Source organism: Rosa rugosa, chromosome 3 (assembly GCF_958449725.1).
Source record: "Rosa rugosa chromosome 3, drRosRugo1.1, whole genome shotgun sequence".
Taxonomy (NCBI): domain Eukaryota; kingdom Viridiplantae; phylum Streptophyta; class Magnoliopsida; order Rosales; family Rosaceae; genus Rosa; species Rosa rugosa.
Window position 1 is genome coordinate 17,634,953 of NC_084822.1, and position 17,721 is coordinate 17,652,673.

The window sequence follows — 17,721 nt, forward strand, 5'->3', positions numbered from 1 at the left end:
TTGAACAAATATAACTTCAGTTCATTTTCTGTATGCCACCTTTATTTTATTTTTTTAGAAGATTATTATTAAAATGAAGTGTTTTGTTTTCTATCTTTGAATGTAAATTTAAGGACTATTGAGCATAAATTTTTTTGTCAGCAACGAACCAGGTGAACACCACTATCTGTATGCCACTTGGAACATATAGATAATATATCATTCTATCGCTCTATCTGCCTCGATTGATTCCTTTGCTCCATCCAACAGCACAAAGCGACAACACACTGTAAGCACGTGTCACTTGAATAGAGCCCCACGTGGAATCTTCTTCTAACGTGGCCATCCATGCATATGCATGCTGTTCATGGCTTTTTCTGCCAATTGAAACTCCACGTGTGACGTGCATGGAAGCCACACCCTTCTCTCCACCGTCCTCCTTTTTGCCCTTTTAAAACAAGTTACAAGCCCCAAACCTCATCAAACTTGCTCATTTTCGATTTCTCTCTCACATTTTCACACTTCCAAATCCAAAAATGGCTGAAATCCGAGACGAGTTCGGCAACCCCATCCCGCTCACCGACCAGTATGGCAACCCAGTTCAGCTGACAGACGAGCAAGGCCGCCCCATGCACCTCACTGGTATCGCCACCACCGAGGGCGGCCAAAGCCAAGCCATCCGTACTGGAGAGCAGCAGACCGGTATCGGAACCAGAGGCACCGGTCTCCACGTTCCGGGCACGGGCACACACGTTCCGGGCACCGGTGCCCACATCCCCGGGACTGGCATACACATCCCCGGCACAGGTTCTCATGTTCCGGGGACAGGTGCACATGTTCCGGGCACCGGTGAGCACATGCCAGGAACCGGAGCCGGTAGCCACCCGTCAGGTACGGGGACGACCGGTGGTGTTGCTGGAGTGAAGGCTGACGAAGTTATCACCGAGCATGCCGTGCATGGTACTGGAAAACCCAAAACTGTAGGTGAACATCTACAACAGGAGCGCCACACCGGTGAGGCCGGTGAACACCGTCGCAGCTCGAGCTCTAGTTCTGTAAGACATTTTGTCGTAAATTAATTTATATCATGCATGAATTTTTAATTAGCTGATAGACTTGACGCTAATTTGAATGTCGTTTGATGTATTGTAGTCGGAGGAGGATGATGGGCAAGGAGGGAGGATCAGGAAGAAGAAGGGACTGAAGGAGAAGATAAAGGAAACCTTTAGCGGTAAACATAAGGATGAGCATCCGGAGGCGGGGCCGGCCTTCAAGACCCCCACGACGACTCCTCAGGAGCATGAGAAGAAAGGCATGATGGAGAAGATCAAGCAGAAGTTACCTGGTCACCATCCCCACTGAATTGACCTTAGCATGCAGCTTTCTGCAACTGCAAGCTTTGTATCATAAACTAGAATGTCTTCGTGTCTAGCTAGCTAGCTGGGTGTGAATTAGGTAATGCCTTGGAAGGCATTAATGTAATAAAGAAGTTTGCCTAGTTTCTGTAATGGTGTATTCATTAGTTAAATCAATTGTAAGGGTCTGCTTTAGTCTTTGGGCACTTGGATATGTTTATCTGAAACACAAATCATTCCTTAAAAGTAGAAACAAACAAAAAAGAAAACACAATTTTATATATGGAGAGGCTTAATTAAACAGGCAGGTTCGTTCAGATAGCTAGGTTGCAACATTAATCCAAGTTTCTGGTTAGTTTTGCGTTTTTAACCAGCATTCCATTTCAGAGTTCATGCAACTTTTGAGATTCAGAGCAATTAGTTCGATCAAGATATATACTTTGACGCATATACAACCAATTACGTACTGTTGTTTATCAATACAACATGTACGTATACCCTCTGTATTTCCCCTGCACCTTTCTTCTTCTTCGACCTTTTTTTCTTCAACCTTTCAGTAATGTCTATCACTCACAGATCACATAATGACAATAATTGATTATGTATTTCTTACAATATGATTATAATTGATTGGTCATATAATGACAATAACTAAAAACATTACGAACACATGAGAAGTGAAGTTGAAAAAGACAAACGTGCAATTGGAAATAAGTGTACGAACTCGATCATAGGAAAATAGCAAGCAGATTTATTTATGCTCTTATTAAGTAAAGGTTGTATGATGTTTCAAAATAAATAGGTTCTAAGCGTTAACATTCTTATGTTATCATCCTAATCTCATGTTCCTTAAAATAGAAAAACGTGAATATCTATCAGAAAAAAAAAAACAATAATAAATTAAATAAGTAAATAAATTAAAGAAAGCCAGCATTCAGCTACCCCTCTTTCACTTGCCAGAAATAGTGTACCATCATTCTTACATTTCATACATTATTGTTTAAATTTGATTGTTTACTGACATTCTCTGTCATATGCTCTCAGATCGGAGAAACTTCTCTGGATCCTAGATCATTATCATCATTCTGAACTGGGAGTGGTATTCTACATTGGTAAATACATGCTAACATGCATTCCTATTTTATATTAATGGTCTAATAAATGTTACAAATTTTTTGAGGATTTTGCTTGCGTTCATTGGTTTTAGTTGAATTCAGTGTCTTACATCATCTAGATTACTATGACAACATACATTACTTTTGGATTACTCTAGACAACCATATTTTTCTTTTAATATATCCTAGGGCCTTCAACACTGTAGTAACACAGAATAACTGACAATATATTCTTTCGATATGAAACATATCATTTTGTCCAGTTTAATTTGTTAAGAATAACCAAACTAAACCTATTTGAGATTTTACCTAAAGGGAGATGAGAGTCGTGTAGTGTACTGTTCATTTTAGTGAGAGAAGCTCCTGCTTCTCTCTTACCCAGCTCTCTCTTCTCTGCAGCAACCTTTTCTTCCCCAAATTTTCCTCACCCATGTGGTGATTCCTCACCCTTTGTGGTGATTCCTCATCCTCTGTGGTGATTCCTCACCCAAGTGGTGTTTTGATTTCCTTGTTTTCCTCTTCTTTTGCAGCTGATTTTGTCCTCACTGTTCAAATCTGTTTTTAGATCTTAGATCTTAGAACTGAATCTCTAAGATATATTCTCAGATTTGTTCTCATGGTCATTCTCAGTTTTTGTTCTGCCTTTGCTCCTCAAGATGTCCAAACCGTGAACATATCTCCTTCTTCTTGTCTACCTTGCTCTGCCATGGAAGAGTTCGAACTCCTTTGCAACCACCTCTTCAGATCTCAGGTTTCTTTGCTAAGATCTATCTTGGTTTGGTTGTTGTTATCCTTTTTTGCGAGATCTTTTCGTAATCGGTCAACTGGAGAATGTATGGCGGCTCTGTCCGTATCCTCACCTCTGCCGACCACCCTTGGTTACCAGCCCTTGCTCATGACTTCCGTCGGAGCTCCAGAGTCGAATCTGCTATAGTGGCTGCAAGTTGGAGATGAAGAAGAAGCTTTGATTAGCATTTGGATTTTTTGGGTTGCTTTGGCCTTTTTGTTTTCAGCTGTTTTCTTTCTTGTATGTTGATTTCTCTGGTCTTGCTTGTTCTGGCAGATGACCATGTGAATCATGCTTGCAGACTTCGTCTGTATTGGGCTGTGTCCCGTGTACTGTTGTTTGGCTTTGAGCCTTGTTAATTGATGCTACCTTTCGACCAAAAAAAAAAAAAAAAAACAAACTAAACCTTACAATCAGTTTCAAATTGAATACAAGTTAAACCTCTAAATCTTAATCTACAGTGGAATTACGGAATGTCCAGTGGGCGACCATCAAGGACAGATTGGAGGTACATGCCATAGTAAACACTCGAGCTGAAATGCAGTTACCAAACAGAGGGGGATCGACCACGAATATATGCTTGCGTTTTTGAGAATTAAATGTGAAGATTTGAGCATTAATGTAATAATCATGTCGAAATCATTTTGGATGACTTTCATTACTGAATAGAAGAGAAGCGCTAGATCAACCCAAGAGCATAGCAACATGAAGAGAATTCAATCGCATTCTCTTTCATGATCAATCAATGAGCAAAGTTGTTTATTCAGCAACAAAATTAATTCTCTTTTGAAATGCTTCTGTTTTTCAGGATAAGAAAATTTTTTCATTACTTCATTCCTTAAAAAAATAAATGCGTTACTACAACTAAATCGATTAATTATAAAAATCCGCGGCATCGCGCGGCTGCTGTTTCTAGTTATACTATATATTAAAGCCGAGTTTACTGTTATACTGTTCATAAGAGGTCGAAAAGTCGATTTTGCCCTTACTATTCTAGGAGAATAACAAGCTGGTGGAAAAGTCGTTTTTGTTCTGTTTGGACCCAAAATGAACATTTTGGCCTGATAAGGCGTGTCTTGGAGAAATTGAGCCAATGTCAGTGGCTCAAGCTATATATTGTCGACAAGCTCGAAATATATATTTAGAGGCTAAATAAAGCCTACTATGGAAGTATGACAAGTCAACTTTAGCATATTTTCCTACTTCGGCTAGGAAAAACCGAGCTAGACAAGGAAGGAGGGGTGGCAGACTAACCAAATGAAATCGAAATGTGCTGAAACTTTCCAGATCCATTCTAGACATCCCAAGGATCATTTCTTATGAAGAGTGCAAGAGTTTTTTTTGAGTGGAAGGCCTTCAAACAATCAGCCCAATTTTCTACAGAAGCAAAACTGGAAAACTGGACCTGTAAGAGGTCCAGCAGCATTTTCGGCCCAACCACATGGAAGAAAGCTCTGAAATTTGGTCAACATGATCTAGATTCATAGTGGAACATTTTTTATGAAGACATCATGGCCAGAATCTGAATTTCTGATGGAGATATACATGAAGGAATAAAGGAGCCGAAAGTGCTTCCTTATCTCCCAAATTCATCATTCCTATTAGTGCTCCACCTCCCTTATCTCCCAAATTCATCATTCCTATTAGTGCTCCACCTACACCTCCACCTCCCTTATCTCCAATTAGTGCTCCACTTTCATTTGTTTAATGCCAAAGTAGTTGGCATGGTAGCCTATAAATAGAGGTTACATTGAAACACAATTCACCCATTCACATTCAACAACAACATCTCTAAGATGATCTAAGTTCTCTCTAGAGCAAACCTCTCTAAGAGCAACTCCTCTCCCTCTCTTTCTCTTTCTCTTACCGGTGATCACACTCCTAGTCCTAGTCTTCTCAGAAGCCGACTTTCAGTGCCACCAAACCCTCTGTCAACGTGCTTCGGTCCTAGTCTCCTCGGGAGCTGACGGTAGTGCCGCGACCACAACGGTTACAGAACCAGCCAAGCAAGGGTAACGCCCTAGCAACCCAGCCAAGCTAAAGTCACGCTTTAGCAAGATCTCAACATTTCCCGGTGATGTCGCTCTGCTCGATCTACAATATTGAGTATCGATTGTGTTAACAAGAAGAAAGCTCAGCAAAAGTCCTCGCCACGAGGCACAAAGAATCCCACGACGAGGTTGGTGCTCTCCTCGTCTACAATCGCTCGACAGAAGTCAGGTCAAGGGACACCCCCGACGACCGCACCCGAACGGTGCTGGCACGCCCGCGCAAGAAAAGAGACTGTTGACCAGCTGCAGCAAAATTGGAGCCAAACATGTTCAATTGATCTGATTCATGAATTGGAATGTATACATACAAAAAATAATTTCTGTTCAATTTATCAATTATGCTTTTCAATAGATTGAATTCCCAGGTTGTGTGAGATTCGGGCTGAGTCAGAAGCGGTTCTCATCAGTTTTGGTATTCGCAGCATAAGTGTGAGATTTGGGGCTGAGTCAGTTAGATCAAAATCGAAAAGAAAGAGCTTTCTGGGTAAAGTCTTCGATATGATGTTTGTGCGTTAGTCAATTTGATTCTCTAATTTCAGAATAAGGAAAACGATTTCCAAAGAAAGTGTGCAAAATATTCTTCTTTTTAAATTTTATATTTTTGTGATTGAACAGTTAATGCTGCTCTGATATCAAGTCAGTGTATCTTTTGACTCTGAAATTATTATTATTATTTTTTTTTTTGAGTAAACTCTGAAATTTCTTAGCTATTAGAAATACTTCAATTGTGATTCAATTTTTTTTTTTTGAAAAAGGGGTTTGGAACCCAGCCTAACTGGGAGGCTCAGCCCCACGCCCGCTATTATTATTAATATAAGAGGGATGATTGTACAGTGAGGGGGACATGTTACCTACACCTCGACTACTAGTACAAGAATCCTCATAGAGTACATCCTGGATAATCACAGGAGTCTCATCTAACCAATAATCATCTAGGTAAGAGACACTAGCAAGATGTGTCAATCTATGGGCCACACCATTTGCTTCACGAAAAATAGGTTGTAAAGAAAAAGAAGCAATAGCACTTAAATATGCCTTGCAATCTTCAACTATACACCCTACCTCAGAGAAGTCCTCCATGCTCCCATTTAGGGCCGTAATCACCGAAGCACAATCAGTATCAATGTCGACATCAACCATACCTTGGTGAATAAGTAATAGGAGTCCTGCTCTCATAGCCTCGCACTCCATATGGAATGCAGATCTAACCCGGGAAAAGGGGCGTGCAATTGTTGCTAGACACATACCATACTCATCTCTGATGACAGCCCCAACTCCACCTTGTCCCGTAGCCTCCAAGAAAGCCCCGTCTGTGTTCAGCTTGAGCCTTCCACTTGGGGGAAGCTGCCATTTAGTCTGCAGTCTAGTCTTCTTCTTCACCGTCACGGGGTGCAAAGATTGGTAGTCCTCGAGCATTTTGGACGCCCAAGCTGCAGTATTAAGTGGGTGGAAAACACTTCCCTTCCAAAGGACATTGTTCCTTTCGACCCATAAGGCCCACAGTAACATAAGGAACAAGTCTCTCTTAGTGGAAGACAAAGAGTCATGCATAAATAATAGCCGATCATTAATACTACCACCATTCTGAGTACATACCTTTAGATTTAGAGGTCCATGCAGCCAATAGTCCACCACTCTCTTACATCCCATAAACACATGCATGTCATCTTCTAAGTAATCACAGCAAAATACACATCGGACATCCGGAATTGGACACTTCTTAATCAAAGCAGCCTTCGTAGGAATTATACCTCTATTCAACCTCCAAATAAAAGACCGAACCTTCGGAGGAACACGTGCACCCCAAATACCCTTCCAAAGCATGCATGCAGTGCCTCTTGAGCCTCCAGAAGACGTAGAAGCCATACTTGCTAGACTTTCTGTCATTCGATAGACATGGTACCCACTTCTCACACTATAAAGACCCTTGTTATCAAAGTGCCACACCCACTTATCTGTAGAAGCACGAAGACTCAACGGGATACTAGCAATAAGGTCCACCTCTGTTTCAGTAAATAATTCTTCGATCATGGGTAGAACCCATTCCTTCTCTTCATTATCAATCAGGTCCTGTACCATCAGATTATCAAACCCCTCCATAGGGCAAGTGAAAGGCTTGAAATTGTACGGTAAAGGCAGCCATGGGTCGTCCCAGACCCTGATCGAGGCAGCCATGGGTCGTCCTTGAAATTGTGATTCAATTTAATTTGCTATATATTTGTGCAGGGTTGTTTTCAATTCGGGAGAGAGAAGCACAAGTGCAAGAACTCTGTCTCTCTGCTCGGGCAAGTTATTGTTCTTATGTTTCTATTTCAATTCGGGAGAAACAAGTGTTGCTATATACTGTATAATTTTCATTCCGTGACACACAGTCTATAAATTAATTTAAGGAATTGCATATACGGTGTTGAGCTGTACTGCTTTTCAGTTAAATGCAAAACAAACACAATTCATGATATTAGCTCAATACACAATTCAGGTAAAGATCAGATGCTTCCTATTGTCTCTAGATCTTTTGAAGCTGCTGGTGCTTTTGAGAACTTTGTACGTACAGAGTGATTATGGGGAAAGTTGATTGTATCCATCCATCCACTCTGTGAACCAGCTCTACTTTACAGTCCTAGTCCTACACATGGTTGATCTATGTCTGGAAGATATATATCAAGTAAAATAAAACACTTCCTAATTACAATTGTTCTAGGGGACTGAAAAATGCTCTATAATAATAAAAGACTAATTTTTAAATTTGTATTCCAAGCCTTACACTGGTGATATCAAGTCCGGTGACCGTCAAAAGAAACCGGCCTAAACAATATTGACAAATATACAAACATCTTCTCCACCTCAAACAACACTTCTTTTTCATTCATTCATAATAATGAATCCTGCAGCAATGCGCGGGCAATCTTGCTAGTACATATACATGTATCATGTATGTATGTATAAAAGATGAGTTAACTGTTCATCCGTGAGCGAAAGACGATTTTGCCCTCATTTGAATTGTTTTTACGGCTGTGCCACTGAGCTTCTCTTCCTCGTGTTTTGCTCTCTCTGTTTCACTTCCTCAGACAAGTGACAACTGCGGCTCTTCAATCAATCTCTCACAGGACTAAGACGGGTTCCCAATCAGGAAGAAGGACGAGAAAGCCCGTCAACGCTGCTCGCCGTGCCGGTGGTCTATCTTCTTCCCCTCTCTTTCTTTTGTTTCTACGTCTTGATTTATTGTTTTTCACTATTTCTGAAGCTAAAGTATGGATGAAATCCTGGAAATTATTATCTGAAAATACCTCAAATCAAACAAGAAGCCATCCAATTTCTCTCTCTCTCAAATCTTCTGCATATTTTATTGAACCCATTTTTATTTTTTATATTTCTGTTTAGTATTTCTCTGATTTTTGGTGTCCATAATCTGTGTTATCCATATGTTTTTATAAGAAGTAGCAATGTGGTCTGTTTTTTCTATCTGGGTCCTTTTGATCTAGGTTTTAAGGGCATCTTTATTGGGTTTTAGGCATCTGGGTATTCACCTCCAAGCTAAAGTTGGAATCTTTATTGGGATTACAGTAGCTTTGTTTAGGATTTTGAATTGAAATGGCTCGGTTGGTTCTGCCATGCAAGAGTTCGGCTTTTGTGAGGACCACTCTTCTGGGTTTGATCTCATCTGCTCCTGTGATTACCCAGGAATAATCTATTAAAGGGTTGCAAGTCTGCTTCTTTTTCTTCTCTTGAGAGTTATTTACTTTCAGTCTGTGAAAGTAAATAAATGTGATTATTATTCTCTGTGTGTGTGTGAAAGGTTTAACTTATAAGCAGTGCCACTATTGTGTTTGAGATGCTCAAGTGAACTCTCAAATAAGACTGGAGCATAGGACCTACCTAGATTCAGAAGAGCCTCTTCACCCAACTAAACCTACCCTTAATAGACTAAGGGCCTCCCTTTACCCAGCAATGATCCTATCTCTAAATCCCCATTATTAATGTTTCATTTTATCTTTTATTTTCCAGTTTGTATTCTTGATTAAAGAAAGTAATCTGTTCTTCTGCTTAAAAAAAAAAAAAAAAAACCCAGCTTTTAGATGAATTTATTTGAAACACAGGGGTCAACTAATCATCAGCTTGATGGAAAAAAGAGTTCACCAGTAAGCATGACAATATTGAAATGAAAAGCATACTATCACTGTCATGATTCTCAACACTTAATGCAGTCTTCAATCCTGATATTTATGTAAACAATATGATTATAAAAATAACATTAAACTTGCATTTCAGAGTGGCGGAGCTTTGCTTCATGTTCCAGGGACCATAAGATAAATCAAAATCAGTTTTGCTTTTAGTGTGCTATGCTTTCAGTTTTAAAGGTCTATTAAGAAGAAAAGAAAAACTAAAAGAATTATTATTACTATTACTATTACTATTACTATTCGGGTCACTTTAAAACTTTTGTACATTCAATTCAAACTAGGAATCTATTAAAGGGTTGCAAGTTGTGTCACTCTGTTGTGACTATTTCAGTCGCCAACAACAAAAGCCCACCTCCAAACTCACCCTCTCCTTCCAACACAGAAAGAGTAGTAGAGGAAGTAAACTGCTTGAAGGTGGTTGTAGGTCATGTGCTATCTTTCTAATTATTCTCGCATCTTTTTCCAGTTTTTGTGCCCGTGAGGCATAAACTCCTTCACTGGTTGCTGCTTCGGATTGTGAGAGAGAATAATTACTCTGCTTCGGATGGTTTAGGGTTTAGAATTTTTTCTCAAGGAATGAGCTCTTCCTCTGTAAAGGGTCTGATTCTCAATTTCTAATAATGTAAGTAATTTGAATATCTATGTATTTTTGAATGAACCCTGCATTACATGTAAGCAACCTTCATTCCTATTTCAGTAGAATGAAGTCATAATTTAATGGTTATAAGTTGTTCACAACAACAAATTCCGCGGCAAAGCGCGGGCAACCTTTCTAGTCTAATTGATTGTTGTGTTTATGGTTTTTTAGTTCGAAATTTTTAATTGAATTGTTTATAGGTTGAATCTGTTTTTATTTTATTTTATTTTTATTTTTTTTTGTTTTTAATTTGCAGATTGTGCATATTGAAGGGGGAGAGCTTTGAAGTGGGAAAACAAAAAAGAGGTTTGGTTGTTAGTTTTATTTATCTTTGTTTTGTTCTGTATTATCTGATTTTGCTTTTGATTGGGTTGTTTAGGTTTAAGGTTTGTTGTATCAAAATATGTACTTGCCGAGGTGTATGTTCTTGCAGTTTTGTTATAAGCACAGAGCATTACATATTCATGGTCTTGGCGTGGTAGATCTATAATTATAGGTCATCATAGAAGAGAAAGTGACCCCTTCATATATGCTGGTCCAATTTAAACTTGTCCCATGCTGCATATTGCTGCCCATCTAGCTAGCTTGCCTAAGCTCATCTACGGCAAAGTTCAGACTGATATAGTTGACCTATCCTTTTCTGTTTTCCCTTTACTGTGGGGATGAAACAAATTTAATTGAGCTTTGATGCGGAGAGTTAATTTTGTTTAAGCCTGGAAAATTGAACAAAAATATATATTTAATTGAAACAAATTAAATATGTATTTTTGTTCAATTGTGATTTTCCTGCCGAGTTGAAATGAATTTCGTTTCTGAAATTCAGTGACTTTCACAAATAGCCTTTTCTTTTCTTTGATTCTGTATCTACTTCCTAAACATAGGAAGTTAGTTCATGAGTTCTCATGTTTATATCATGGCTGCAATTTGTGAGTATTCAAATGTATCATGTAATTCTACGATCACACTTGTTAATGTATCATGTAATTCTACGATCACACTTGTTAAGTAACTATTCCTTCCATATGTATTGATCTTTGAATAGTTTTGGTAAAAATCTTTGATTAAAGACAAGATCTAATAAAAAAGTTATCCTGGAAACAAAGAAAAAAGATTTCATTTCTAAAGAAATTATTTTTCATATTTCTTTTTGATTATCTACCTATCTTTTGATTTTACTGAAATTTACAGGAGAGTGGCGATTGGGTGAAAGAAAAAAAGACAACTTAGGATCTGCCTTGATTTCAGCTTCATTAGTCGCAGACATTTCTCTCTAGGTTGGTCAAATGATTAAACCTATGTTTTGTCGAATTTATGATCTTGCTTCTGAGTTGAAATAAATTTGTTTTCTGAAATTCAGGAATGCCTCCATTTGGGGTATAACATGGGAGCATTGATTTAGTTGTTTAGTTTTGGAGCCTTAGCTGAAAGATAACCAAATTAGGATAACAATGAAAAATTGTGTAACATTACTCTTCATTAATTTGTTGATAAGAACAAATTCCGCAGCAAAGCGTGGGTAACTTTTCCAGTATAAAACCAAAAACAAAAGCAAAAAGAAGGAAGGCCGCTAAACCCCAATAAAGTGCAGGGCACCTGTGTTTCTCAGCTTGGCAGCTCCAACTCCATCGTAACATCGTTGTCTTGTTGAAGCCCTTTCCCACCTACTTAAACTCGTCACCCGCAATGCTCTCCCAGATTCCCAAATCCCTCTCCTTCTTCCACAACCCTTCCATTCCCATTCCCATTCCCAATTCCAACTCTCCAACTCTCCGCTTCTCAACTCCCAATCCCTCACTCTTGCTCGCTCATCTCCCGCCTTTCAGCTGTTGCCGATCCACACTCGTCGCAATGGCCTCCGCCTCCGACCTCCCTAATGCCGTCGTTCCCCTCCCGCCTGGTGTCGACGAGAGTGAGCTCAATCGCTTTGCCGCTGTCGCCAATAAAGTCGCCGATGCCTCCGGCGAAGTTATTCGGAAATATTTCCGGCAGAAATTCGATATTCTCGATAAAGAAGATTCCAGTAAGTTTCTCTAACTAAGGATTAAACATCAACTATTATGAAAAGAAAATATCTTTGATTATGGAAATGACAGTTTCTGCTTTGAGATTGTTTTGCTATTTTTGTCATATAAAAAATGAGGGAAATTGGAATTTAAAGGAATTATTGAGTGGTTGATTTGTTGCTGTGCTGCAGGCCCTGTGACCATTGCGGATCAAACAGCAGAGGAACATATGATTTCAGTTATATCAGAGAATTTTCCTTCTCATGCTGTGTAAGTTCGTTATGGTTTGCAAGAAACCTAAATTGATGATCTAGTTGAATTTGTCTTTTTATTCACTGCAACTATGTTTGCAACTTTTTGGTGATGAATATAATCAGTGCAACTAAGAGATATGCTCGAGTTAGTTAAGGTGTAGTAGGCCTACTGCTGTGCGTACATTAGTGTAAGAATTGTTGTTTGCAATTGCACAGTTAACGATTAATTCTCAGCTAGGAACCGCTCGATTCTGTGGGTTGAGTTAATACTGTTAAATATCACTTTCCAGTTTTCCCTTCATCTCTTTGAGTTCATACAATTAAATCTTGTACTGTTCATATTCTCACACACTTAGATCCTACATCCGTCATCTTAGTCAACTGGTTAAACGTGATATTATTTGATCATTATGCTATTTTTTTCTATCTTGTTTTTAGAAAGAAAATGGCAAGTTATGATCAAGCTAAGCTAAGTAATTTCTTTGGACGGATGAATGTATATTTCTCATTTATCTTTTTTGTAGTTCTTTTTTATCCTTGACAACCAAATGGAATTTAAGACGAAACTCAACTTATGTGAATGCTAACTTATTATTTGTAAAATTTGTTATTTCTGAAGTTATTGTAGACCTATAATTGCAGTTACGGAGAGGAGAATGGGTGGAGGTGCAAAGAGACATATGCAGACTATGTTTGGGTATTAGACCCTATTGATGGGACAAAAAGTTTTATCACTGGTATTTTTTCTTATAACTTACTGTTATAACTAAGCCTTTTCCACATTTTACCTCGCTGAATCTCCTTTTTTTTTCTTTCTTTTTTTTAAAATTAAATTAAATTAAATTAAATTTAATATTGTTCCCAGGAAAACCCGTGTTTGGTACTCTTATTTCTCTGCTACTGCGGGGCAAACCAGTAAGAATCACCTACTATAAGCCTTCTCTTTTTCATCAGTGTATCTGCTACATGCCTACAACATGCATGAAAGAAGAACAAGCTTCTTCCTTCTAAAACAAAAATAAATAAAATTGATATGAGATTGTGCTATTTGTGTTTCAAGGAAAATATTTTTCTCCCTTCGAATTCAATAGTTGGGAACAGAAGATGGCTCTTGCTTTCATAAAATGTATCGTTAGAGAAGATAAGAAAATGAATAGATAATTGCTTTTCATGTCCTTTGTCAGATCGAAAGTAATTTTTTTGTTTGTTTTATGCATGCAGTATAATATATACTCATATGTTCAAGTTCAAAATTGCACACTGAATTTTGGGTTTTTGTACAAAATGTGTTTCAACTTCTAAGAGTATATACTTACTCCTGATTGATGATAATTGTACATTCAATCTCCAGATCCTTGGTATAATCGATCAGCCTATTTTAAGAGAGAGATGGCTCGGGGTAAGTGGAAGGAAAACTACATTGAATGGAAAAGTAGTGTCGACACGCACATGCGCAAACCTGGCACAAGCTTATCTGTAAGATATACATTATCTTTTTATTTTTCTCCTTTCTTCTCTGTGTGACTATTATTCTATTCTATAGTAAATGATGATTGTGTGCAAAGTAATTACCTGATCTCCAACTCACATTCAGTGAAAAGTAAATCTCGGATTTCTGTTGATAAAGGCTTACTCATATTGTGTAGAAACTAGGAAGTGAATGATGTGATCTGTATCTCACATTGTATTGAAAGTAAAATATTGGCATACATATCTTGTGAGGGAAGGATTCATAACCTTTTTACTTTTAGTGCCGTGGCTTCTCTCATAAATGAAATTATCGGCGTTATTAGGTACACTACAAGTCCACATCTATTCAGTGCAGAAGCAGAAGAGGCATTTATTCGCGTCAGAAATAAGGTATGTTTCAGTTAGTCCATAAAATTAAGAGGAAACATGATTATAATCATCTAGTGATATGGAGAATAATGCCTGGTATTGGTGAGAAATATTTTATTAAGATGTGAGCTATACGAGAAAGTCAGGGTCAGATCTAACATGAAAGGAAAAAGAAAAAGTTGGGCAATTTACCTGTTTTGGGCTGGGCTTAGCTATATATTAGAAAATCATCCATCATGGGTACATGCAATATAAAAGTAATTGGTATATATAATTTTGAATTTGTTTTCCCCTGGTTTTACTTTCTGTGGTGTACATTTGTTTTAGGGGATGATCTAAATCCATTTCAAGTTGTAATGTGATACTGAGCAATATTTAGAGTAAACAAACTCACTCAAAGTTTCTGAAAAAACTTGCTGAAATTGACTCTTCTGGAAATTTTCCTAGCATAATTAGACATCTGGAAGTTTAAAGTGAAAATTAGAAATTTAGGTATTGCATACAGTTAGTCCAAGCAGGTCTATTCTCTTATATACTCCATGGCCGATCTACAGGTTAAAGTGCCATTGTATGGATGTGACTGCTATGCTTATGCCCTTCTGGCTTCTGGTTATGTGGATCTTGTTGTTGAGTCTGGTCTCAAGGTAAGCTGAATTCTTTCTTGTTGAATTGTAAATATGACTCATACTCAAGTACACTTTCTATTATGAATGTTTGGCCATAGAAATACAGTTATCCACATGGAGGATAAGGGATTCAAACAGGGGATGCCTGGTGCATGACATGAGTGTCAGCTATTCCCATGACCTCTCTGGTTGACTCGGAGGAAAAATATAAACAGGAGTTTTATTATCTTACAATAATGTGTTAGATACCTCTATAGCATGTGCATTTCGCTTGTCTGCACTTTCATGCTGATCTTACTTTTAATGAACCGGCTATACCGATGTCTTGCTTTTATCTCATAATAATTTTACTGTTTTTCAGCCATACGATTTTCTTTCACTGATACCTGTGATAGAAGGTTCTGGGGGTGTCATAACTGATTGGAAAGGACATCAGCTTTTGTGGGAGGCTTCTGCCAATTCACATGCAACAAGTATGAGTACTTTTAATGTAGTGTTCTTTCTGATATGACTTTAGGATGTGTTCTTCCTGATATGACTTTAGGATATTTTATCTCTCCATGATTGGATCATTTTTTAGTGTTTGAGTTACAAAGTTGGATGCTGTTGTAGCAGTCCTTGCGTACATTCATTAATGTTTTTTTCGGTGTGTCCTCCAGGTTTTAATGTAGTGGCAGCTGGAGATAAACAGATTCACCAACAAGCTCTAAATTCATTACAATGGCAATGAATATATATCAATATATGTTGGTAAAATGCTTCAGTTTCTCTGTTGGGATTTAAAGTTCATATACCAACAGCAAGTATGACATCATGAACCTCGGTGGATTGATCAATGAGTAAGAAATTAAATGCAGAGGGTAATTAGGAATAGCTGCATTGATCGAATTCGTATGATATACATTGGCGCGTAATTGGAGCACAATTATTCAGATTTCAATATGAAATTTAAATGGAGATGCTCCCTCATATATCTGGGTTTTGGTGGCGTTTTTTGACTGCCTTATCTTCAGTTGTAAAATGAAAGAACCCAAAATCACCTTTAACTTAATGGTTTTGTGGGAGAAAGGAATTGAAAAGGAGTGTCTTTTGTAAGCGTTGCATTGATGCAATAGTTGTCCTTTGAAAACTTGATTTGTTGAGTAAATGCGTTACTCTTGTTCATTCAAGGTTCAAGCAAAATATGTGGCTCAAGTGATCTGACAATGTTATTATTATTATTATTATTTTATTTTATTTTTACCCCGGTTTGCATGCTCCTTGGTGAGTTGGTTCAAAGCATTTTGTTAAGATAGATAGGGCATATTTATTGTTTCTTTGGCATAGTTACGGTGATTTTTGTTTTTCAGTGGAAGCAAAATTACCAAAAAAAATGAAAAAGGAAGAGCATTATAATTTTATTCCTGCAATTTCAACACTAAAAGCTGCTCAAGTAATAATGACAACAACTTGACCACCAAACCAATCGAAATCAAGGCTGGAGGAAGAGGGCACAGAAGTCTGCCACTCCAAAAACAAGGTCGAGGGCTTGGGATCACTTTCGAGAAGATTAAGTTGATCTTTGAACCTATTGATGGGAAGATGCAGCGAGTGAGAATTAAAAAGCGTGCTAAATGTCACTGTTGTCCTCAAATTTTGACTTGTGATGATAATGAAACTAGCTAGCAGTCTTAGTAGACACAGATGTTTGCAAGCCATATCCTGGTATTGTAGACTTAGAGAAAGGGTCAGCAAGTGTTCATTAGAGATGCGAGCACAAGTAAAGTTGGTTCAGTAATGAGAAATCGAACATAAGAGAATTGTAGAATAGCTTTAGTTGAAATGATTGTGCCAGATGAACTTCCAATCAACGCAACTGAAACCTGCTTTAAGAGGTTTTGTTCAGTAACTTGCCTAGGTTTGAACTCGCTTCTAGAAGGACTATAGTTAAACTGTTTTTGAGCATGTTTGATGTAAAAAAGCAAGAGCTAGCTTAGGAAGGAGTTGATGAGCCACTGTGTTTGCTTAACCATTAATACATGGTGAACATCGCTGCAGAACATATAAACTGCATGGCCTTGACTGCAGATTTGATCGGCTATGGGTGGAGAATGCACAAAAAAAAGTATATAATTTTGTCTAATCCCTAATTATACATTTATTTACTATATACTAAGCGTCATAGCACTGTTACGGACTGTTCCCCACGACAGTGTAATGACGGTTTTACTCTCAGTGTCTGAAACCACTCTACTCTATGTAGTCTGAAGTGTCTCTTAAAATCATAGATGACATATTCCCATTCAGCATCGATAGTAAACATAATTAATCGATGCAAATAATGCAGGACACTTTCACCGTTAAATCCTAGATTAATACTCTACCTTTACATTCTAAAAAAATTTACTCTAGAATATTCTCTAACATCTCAGCAAAATGTAAACCAAGATATAAATTGCAAATCTAAGTTTTGATATATTACTCAAAATTTTCAACACTACCTTCAACTCTAATTTTCTCCAACATCTCATCAAAATGTAAACCAAGATATGAACTGCATATTTACATTTTGATATTACTCAAATCAAAATACTAAGAAAGTGAAAATTGCAATACACAAACAGAATAACGAGTCTCTCTAATATTTATGGTTCATGTAGTCAATACATATTGCTGAAATACTAACAATGTGAATTACAAGTCATCAACATTAGCATGCTATGGAATACACAAGTTTTTTGTGACGCACGGTGACACGGGAGGGAATTTCTCTGGTCATGTTATCAAAAAAGGCTAAAGAAACAGAATTTGAACGAAGGGATAAACCTCATACTTTCCGTTAACCTTTAATGAATAAGTATCACATGCATTTACTCAATGTTTAGTTTTCTTGCAGTTATTTGAAGTTTAGACCT

General features: G+C 37.8%; 2 protein-coding genes across 9 annotated transcripts; both read left to right on the top strand.

Moving 5' to 3' along the window:
• The first annotated feature begins 272 nt into the window (after positions 1-272).
• Positions 273-1,529, top strand: LOC133735433 (embryogenic cell protein 40-like). The gene is made up of 2 exons (XM_062162838.1): positions 273-1,034; positions 1,132-1,529. The coding sequence occupies exons 1-2, from the start codon at positions 516-518 to the stop codon at positions 1,339-1,341; spliced, it is 729 nt and encodes a 242-aa protein (XP_062018822.1). The 5' UTR covers positions 273-515; the 3' UTR covers positions 1,342-1,529.
• Positions 1,530-8,319: 6,790 nt separating this feature from the next.
• Positions 8,320-15,991, top strand: LOC133738390 (bifunctional phosphatase IMPL2, chloroplastic). Of its 8 annotated transcripts, none has more exons than XM_062165920.1 (13): positions 8,320-8,462; positions 9,935-10,090; positions 10,362-10,411; positions 11,294-11,379; positions 11,463-12,125; positions 12,300-12,378; positions 13,005-13,099; positions 13,228-13,277; positions 13,714-13,838; positions 14,156-14,222; positions 14,756-14,845; positions 15,189-15,300; positions 15,487-15,991. In XM_062165920.1, exons 5-13 carry the CDS (start codon positions 11,789-11,791, stop codon positions 15,555-15,557), a joined length of 1,026 nt encoding a protein of 341 aa, XP_062021904.1. In that variant the 5' UTR covers positions 8,320-8,462; positions 9,935-10,090; positions 10,362-10,411; positions 11,294-11,379; positions 11,463-11,788; the 3' UTR covers positions 15,558-15,991. The 8 variants fall into 8 exon arrangements, with proteins under 8 accessions (XP_062021904.1, XP_062021903.1, XP_062021908.1 ...); XM_062165921.1 differs by having other exon boundaries at positions 8,348-8,459; XM_062165919.1 differs by lacking the exon at positions 9,935-10,090 and having other exon boundaries at positions 8,328-8,462.
• Positions 15,992-17,721: the final 1,730 nt, after the last annotated feature.

What these genes read in the sequence shown, in the direction of transcription:
- LOC133738390 (XM_062165920.1), top strand. Translation starts at nt 11,789, where the DNA reads ATGCTCTCCCAGATTCCCAAATCCCTCTCCTTCTTCCACAACCCTTCC. An exon ending in TCTCGATAAAGAAGATTCCA is followed by an intron (nt 12,126 to 12,299) that starts GTAAGTTTCTCT and finishes GCTGTGCTGCAG; the next exon opens with GCCCTGTGACCATTGCGGAT. An exon ending in TGCTACTGCGGGGCAAACCA is followed by an intron (nt 13,278 to 13,713) that starts GTAAGAATCACC and finishes TTCAATCTCCAG; the next exon opens with ATCCTTGGTATAATCGATCA.
- LOC133735433 (XM_062162838.1), top strand. Translation starts at nt 516, where the DNA reads ATGGCTGAAATCCGAGACGAGTTCGGCAACCCCATCCCGCTCACCGAC. An exon ending in GCAGCTCGAGCTCTAGTTCT is followed by an intron (nt 1,035 to 1,131) that starts GTAAGACATTTT and finishes GATGTATTGTAG; the next exon opens with TCGGAGGAGGATGATGGGCA.